This window comes from Podarcis erhardii, assembly GCF_964252035.2.
Source record: "Podarcis erhardii genome assembly, chromosome: 9".
NCBI classification, from domain to species: domain Eukaryota; kingdom Metazoa; phylum Chordata; class Lepidosauria; order Squamata; family Lacertidae; genus Podarcis; species Podarcis erhardii.
Genome location: NC_138512.1, coordinates 21,360,131 through 21,367,759, shown reverse-complemented (window position 1 = coordinate 21,367,759; position 7,629 = coordinate 21,360,131). Strand labels below are relative to the sequence as shown.

Below are 7,629 nucleotides of genomic sequence, written 5' to 3'. Positions count from 1 at the left end.
AGCCTGTTCCTCCCTCTCCCAGGTTCAAAAGGACCTGTGTGTGCATCAGTGGTTGTGCATCAATTGAATTTTAGACAGTATAATAGCTATGTTAGGCTTTACTTAAGCTAGAATTACAAGAGTGTGGCATTCTTATGGAAAGTTAACAACAAGGAGGTAATACTTCGAGATGTGTATAATTCAGTTTTCTTCCGCCTTGCAGGAAGGGCAGCTAACCCTCAAAAAATCTAGCTTCATTTAATGAAACTGAGTGTTATAGCAGAAAGACAAAGACACCCCATGACTGTCCAAGTTCATATTCATGGTGCCAAATAATTTCCTTGCTGTTTTTGCTCCAAAAGGCCAATACTGGCTACACCTCCAGAATTCAACAAAACATGACCAGCAGTTTAGGGATTGAAAAGTATTTTACCTTATTTCTGTGCCCCATGCGGATTCCCAGGTGTAGATTTTAAGGCACGCAGCTGCTGAGGTTTAGGTCTGACAGTTATGTGCAAGTCTCTCAAAGTAAAGTGCTCAATTACCAGTTTGTAGGTTAAAATTACACAGCCCGTGACAAAAAGAACTTTTATATATACTTGAATTTACACAGAGCTCTCCTCCTGCAAACAGCTTGTCTAGAGCTACCTTTAAAGTCTGGACTACTCTTCCATTGGCTTCCAGTAGCATACAGGTAGCGTGTAACAGGCAAAAAAGATCTGGACAAGAAAGCAGAGAACAGTGCTTGTAACAGTGCTAAGAGGAATGTATGTTTGCACATTTGGACCTTTCGAACAAAGACAAAACCCCACAGTACTTTAGATTCTCCATTTTAGCCAGTATTCCAGCATATTGCATAGCAGTACATTCATCTGCTACCTAAAACCACTGCCAGGGTCAGCCAGATGAGTCCAACTTTGATTTCTCCCTCAGTTTTGCTCTTTCATACTGTAAAGTGGGTCCACGAGTTTGTTGTGCACATGCATTAAACCTTGAGAAAAGAGAATCGACGTTAGCAACACTTCAGCGTAGATAAACTTGTTCTGTCTTTTCTTATCCTCTGTATCAACAGGCTGTGGAATCCAGCTCCTATTTATTGCTAGTCACCAGGGCCAATTGTCAGGGAAGGGAATAATAGCAGTAAATACAATACCAAGGAAATTCTGCAGTACTAATAGGCAAATTTGCACTTCAAGGTTCAAGAATCATGAAATTGTAAAGCTGGAAAGGTGAGCTCAAACTACCAACCTGGCTAACAGCCAGACGCACTAGCCCTCTTAACACCCCATCAAGGAATAAATTGCTCTGTGTGTGTGTGTGTGTGTGTGTGTGTGTGTGTGTGTAAAAAAAAGTAAACCATTATTCCTTAAAATAACTTGGGAACAGGGGAGACTACTCTGGCAGAAGCCTGGTGTACAAATGCAGCTCACCTTTAAAATACTTGACTGTTTTAACTCTTAGTTCTAAGGTGGCGTCTTCATCACATACAAAGATAGTGTGAGGATGTTGCTGAAAAGCAGAAACTGTCCACATGTGATTGACCCCCTCCTCAATTGCCTTGTACAAGGCAAAAGCTTTGTGCGCGCCAGTGATTAGAATCATCACCTGGAAGAAAAAAGCACCATCATTATGCCAAGGAAGATCTGCAGACCGTTGTTGTTACGGCAGATAACAACATTAACTTCGTTGGACTGGTCATGTGCGGATGCCTGATGATCGTCTTCCAAAGCAACTACTCTAATTAAAAATGGAAAGCGTAATGCTGGTGGTCAACAAAAGAGGTTTAAAGACTGTCTCAAGGCAAATCTAAAAAAAAAGTAGTATAAGCACCAACAATTGGGAAACACTGGCCTGTGAGTGCTCCAATTGGACAACAGCCTTTATCAAAGGTGTCATGGGCTTTGAAGACACTCGAACTCAGGATGCAAGGGAGAAACGTGCTAAGAGGAAGGCACGCTTGGAAAATCCACACCGTGATCAACTCCTGCCCGGGAACCACTGTGGAAGGATGTGTGGGTACAGAATTGGCCTCCACAGTCACTTACAGACTCATTGTTAAAATCTGTGTTTATGGAAGACAATCTTACTCGGCTACGAGTGATCGCCAAAGAAGAAGAAGATAGAAGATGGCAGATATTAAGCACACATTTCCTACTGACACTGTTTTATGTTTCTATAAGATGACACTGCCAAAGCCGACCTTGTATGGGCAGTAGAGCAGTGTTTCCCAACCTTGGGCCTCCAGCTGTTTTTGGACTGCAACTCCCATCATCCCTAGCTAGCAAGACCAGTGGTCAGGGATGATGGGAATTGTAGTTCAAAAACAGCTGGAGGCCCAAGGTTGGGAAACACTGCAGTAGAGGACATAAACTTGACGGGATTGAGATGGAGAAGTGTGTCCCCGTTCAAATAAAGTAGTTCACCTAAAGGATGCACTGTAATTGGAGAGAGAAAAATGTTTTGTCCTCTACAATCGCAGTGTTTCTCAAACTTGGGTCTCCAGCTGTTGTTGGACTACAACTCCCATCATCCCTAGCTAGCGGGACAAGTGTGAAATAGCAGCATCTATTTTACTTAGATTACATGCATTATCGGCTCAAGAGGAAGCCAAATCTAGAGAGTTTTATTCAGTTCAATCAGGATGTTAATTGACAGTAAGAAGGATACTAACAGATTGGGAATAAAATTACACCTCTAGCACCTTGTCCAACTTGGGAGGAAAATATTGTTTACCAACATTATCAGTTACACCTCACAAAATAAATAAACATGCATTACTGGCACAGAATGTTTGTAGCAATGATTCATTTTGCAATTCCATTGTTTTGCAATGAATTGGACTTGCTATGCTTCACAGATACACTTCTTGTCTAAAAGCAACACACTACAAAAATATCCAGAAAAGAAAGAAAAATAATCTTACTTCTCTAGCATCCATCACGGTTCCCACGCCAACTGTTAACGCCATAGTAGGAACTTTAGCCAAATCTCCATCAAAGTATTTTGCATTTGCCAGAATGGTGTCCATTGCTAGCGTCTTCAATCTCGTTCTTGATACCAAACTTGAGCCTGGTTCATTGAAAGCTATGTGACCATCTGGACCAATGCCTTGAAAGGGCACACAGAAGGAATACAATGTAGATTGGAATGTCTGGTACTATTAAATAACTTTATGCAGCAGTAGATTGGAGGCATTCATTCTAAGCTATAGTTGATAGTTTGCTTTTGAGAGCATCAGAACAACACTAAGCACATCTTTATCTTGGTAGTTTAGTTCATAAGATGCGTTCCAAACTGCAAGTTGAACAACTCTGCAGCACAGAACTGAGCGCATATGTAACATAAACAGATGGTGTTTATTAAGCTTACAGGCTACTCCCACTATGTTTAATAAATCATCCCAACTATTTTTGTTCTACCCAGATACTTTTATTAGGTTGCAATCCCCCCCCCCACTTGCCTGAGAGTAAATCTTACTGAACTCAATGGGATTATTCAGAGTAGACCTGCACACAAAATTATGCATTACTGATTTGAGCGCTCACTGAAAAACTCCTTTTTTTGCCACCACTGTTGAATAATATATATATATTTTACCTCCAACAAATAAATCTATTCCGCCAGCTTCCTCTATCTTTTTTTCAAACGCGTCACACTCTGCCTTTAGATCGGCAGCATTTCCATCGAGAATATGAGCGTTATTTGGATCTATATCAATATGCTTGAAAAAATTGTTCCACATGTAAGAATGGTAGCTTTCTGGGTGACTTCTGGGAAGCCCTGGAACAAAAGATTCAACACAAGTGCTAATTTACATTAGTTATCCAATTACTGGACTGCAAACAATTTTTCTAGGTTTACATGGCATACATGTAAACCACCCAGTCCCACCCTATTTTGCAAAAAACATTGAAGACAAACCTACCCACATATTCATCCATATTGAACGTCTTCACATACTTGAAAGAAAGGTCTCCTCTTTTGTGATATTCTATCAGTTTTTTGTAACATCCCAGAGGCGTACTTCCTGCAAGAAGCAAGTTCTCATTATTTAATGCACTCTGGAAAAAAAAAATACCTTCACTGTAGTCACAAATTGCAAAATAATCACAAATCCAGTTGATCTCTAAATATAGGTTTGAAGAGCCAGTGTGGTGTAGTGGTTAAGAGCGGTGGACTCGTAATCTGTGGAACCGGGTTCGCATCTCTCCGCTCCTCCACATGCATCTGCTGGGTGACCTTGGGCCAGTCACACTTCTTTGAAGTCTCTCAGCCCCACTCACCTCACAGAGTGTTTGTTGTGGGGGAGGAAGGGAAAGGAGAATGTTAGCTGCTTTGAGACTCCTTTGGGTAGTGATAAAGCGGGATATCAAATCCAAACTCCAAGTATACGTGTGGCAAAACCTCAATTTATACCTTCCCATATTTCACAAATGGAAATAGGACATGTGTTTACTTTATTCTTACACTATGTGTCTTTCTCTCTTAACATCCACCTTTTATTACTAGTAAGGTAAAAAAGGTAAAAGACCCCTGGACGGTTAAGTTCAGTCAAAGGCGACTATAGGGTTGTGGCGCTCATCTTGCTTTCAGGCCAAGGGAGCCAGTGTTTTTCCATAGACAGCTTTCCAGGTCATGTGGCCAGCATGACTAAACCACTTCTGGAACACCATGACGGAAACCAGAGCGCACAGAAATGCCGTTTACCTTCCCGCCACAGCAGTACCTTTTTATCTACTTGCACTGGCGTGCTTTTGAACTGCTAGGTTGGCAGGAGCTGGGACAGAGCAATGGGAGCTCACCCCGTTGCAGGTATTCGAACCGTCAACCTACAGCAGTAACCCAGAGAAGCAGGAAGATAAATACTTGTTGCAGCAACTTGCTGGCCACAGGACTGGACAAGTTGCCAAGCTAGGTGTAGGACTGTCATGCAATAGCGGAAGAAGTGTGCATGCACATGAAAGCTCATACCAATAACAAACTTAGTTGGTCTCTAAGGTGCTATTGGAAGGATTTTTGTTTGTTTGTTTTGAAATACAGTGTGTGAGTAACTGGACCTCAATGCTTTTTGAAATACATCTGATTTTTTTAAAAAATGGTATCACACATACCTACACAAAAGCAAAAGAGAAAGAGTGATTTAAGGATCGTCCTTGATAAAACAGGAGCAGTTGGCAGATACTATCCCAAATCAATGATTGCTTTAAAAGTAATCACGGCTACTTTTACAATAACAGCTGTCTATTGGTTATTATAGAGATACACTACCTCCAAGATCAGAGGCCACATGACTCGGGTTTCTGAAAGACATCTCTGGTTGGTAAGCAGGCTGCCAGACTAGACATGCCCCTGATCTGACGCAGAAGGGCTTTTATTAGGTTTTTATTCTATGCAGTTCGAAAGTAGATAAATAGGTACTGCTCCGGCGGGAAGGTAAACGTCGTTTCCGTGCGCTGCTCTGGTTCACCAGAAGTGGCTTAGTCATGCTGGACACATGACCCGGAAGTTGCACGCCGGCTCCCTCAGCCAATAAAGCGAGATGAGCGCTGCAACTCCAGAGTCGTCCGCGACTGGACCTAATGGTCAGGGGTCCCTTCACCTTTATTCTATGCACATTTTTAAAGAAGCTAGTCAGTACACATACAGGATTGCAGACCACCTGCTCCCCACAAAAAACACCTAGGCACAGGTGATTCTCAAAGCTGACTTGCTCTGGAGACTCCACAGAGATAGAACTTGCTCCTCTGCATGTAAGGCATCCAGAAAAGAAACCTTTCTCTAGAAGCCCAGAGTCAGCAGTCGCTTGAAGGTGCTCCTACCATTCTTACTCCCGCCTTCAAAAGCCAGGGACCCATTGTCACTACACGAAGTTCAAGGCTTCTAGCCATCTTTTTCGGCAGTCACTAGCTCCCCCCTCACCCTTCTTTCCATAACAGACTCGCTCTGGAGAGCAGGAAGAGAAAGAAATCAACGTATGAAGTAACCCTTACACAGAAGCAAGCCCCACTAAACTGTGCGGTAGCTGGTTCCGAGTAAACCTGGTTAGGACCTTGTTGAAACTTTTAAAATGTGCTACTTTCTTGCCGCATGAATGTGTAAAGAAACTCCAGAAGCCATTTCCATTAGGCTACTCTGGGAGCAGGCATTTTTCAGTACATGTGTTTATGTGAACCTGCCATTTTCCTTTGGAAAAATGCATCTAGATCCTGGGGAGGGGGGTGGTTTGGAGAAGTTGGAAAAGAAAAACATCCTATGTTCTTTCCTTTACAGCCCCTCCTGAGACTATTGGGCTTTCTGGGATATGTGTGTATCTGTGAACCCACTTTAACTGCGTTAAACAAATAGGGGAAGTGAATGTCACATGGTTGAGAATAGATAGCAGGATGAGGGAGGAACTCACAAGCCTGGCCGGAAGGAAATTATCCCACAACAATACACAGGCAGTTGAAGGATGAACAGAGGCTTCCTGCACAGCGCAGGGTCATGTTCGGTGCCCACTTGCAGAGTTGGAAGGCATCCCAAAGGTCATCTAGCCCAAAGCATAGCTGTCAACTTTTCCCTTTTTTAAAGGGACATTTCTCTTAAGAAAAGGGAAAAGTTGACAGCTATGAGCCCAACCCCTGCAAGAGGAAACCATAGCATCCATGACAGATGACCATCCAACCTCTGCTTAAAAACCTCCAAGGAGAGTCCACCACTTCTGGAGGCATCACGTTCCGCTGTCCAACACTTGCTGCCAGAAAATTATTCCTGTCGTTTAGCTGGAATCTGCTTTTCTTAAAACTTTAATCGCTTGTAGAGTATTGGTTTTCATTCTCTGACACTGTGCTAGGAGCGCTGGATTTAGGGCAGCTCCCCTGCACAGGGCGCTGAGCCAAGGAGCCACAAAATAAAATAGTAATAATAATATCTATATTTATACAGGTGGCAACTCAAAGTTGGGTGTGTGCGTCCAATTTTGTCCTCCTCGCTCAGGGCACCCTGTTATATCTCTGGTGACATCTGGGAGAGCCCCTGATGTGTGAGAGAGGCAAAAAACACACAAAAACCCCTAGCAATTTTTAATCAATAAATGCCAAGCAATTGCCTTCATTTACCTGTTGGCAAGCCCAGAGTGAAATACCTGCTCGGGCTCGGTTTGTACTGGATGATGCGGTTGCAGATATACTTCGCAGCCCACTCGCTGGCCAGGTCGTAGTTGTCAAGGATCACCAGCCTCATTCTCCCTCCTCCTTCCTGGAAGATGCAGCGGAGAAGCAGCGGCGGCCAAGGCGAGCAAAACAAAACAGGAGCAGCGACTCACTACCCGGCCTATGGAAGAGGGCGAACTTCCGGCGCCCGGCGCGAGCCCCGCCCCTTTCGGCCGCCGTCGCTGCTGCTTCGGCAAGTTCCGCGGTTCTGGGAAAGGGGCGCGGCCCTCTTCCCGAGGGGCTCGGAGAAGGCAGCGCGCGTGCGCAAGTTCGGCTATAAATACCTGCCGGCAGAAGCTGGTCGTGTTACTCGCGTTTGGGGCGCGGAGTTTGAGCTTCGGCTTGTTTAGAGGGGGAAGGGGCAGGGAGAGGAGCGTTTCAAACGCTGCTTTGAAAGGGGGGAGGCTTTTTAGACGAGCTTTCAAACAGTGCAGGGAGAAAAGAAAACTGCAACCTGAGG

General features: G+C 44.0%; 1 protein-coding gene across 1 annotated transcript; it reads right to left on the bottom strand.

Moving 5' to 3' along the window:
- Positions 1-80: 80 nt before the first annotated feature.
- Positions 81-7,319, bottom strand: GNPDA2 (glucosamine-6-phosphate deaminase 2). The gene is made up of 6 exons (XM_081875998.1): positions 7,077-7,319; positions 3,905-4,006; positions 3,577-3,759; positions 2,903-3,087; positions 1,410-1,584; positions 81-970 (listed from the first exon to the last, which is right to left on the bottom strand). Exons 1-6 carry the CDS (start codon positions 7,198-7,200, stop codon positions 909-911), a joined length of 831 nt encoding a protein of 276 aa, XP_081732124.1. The 5' UTR covers positions 7,201-7,319; the 3' UTR covers positions 81-908.
- Positions 7,320-7,629: the final 310 nt, after the last annotated feature.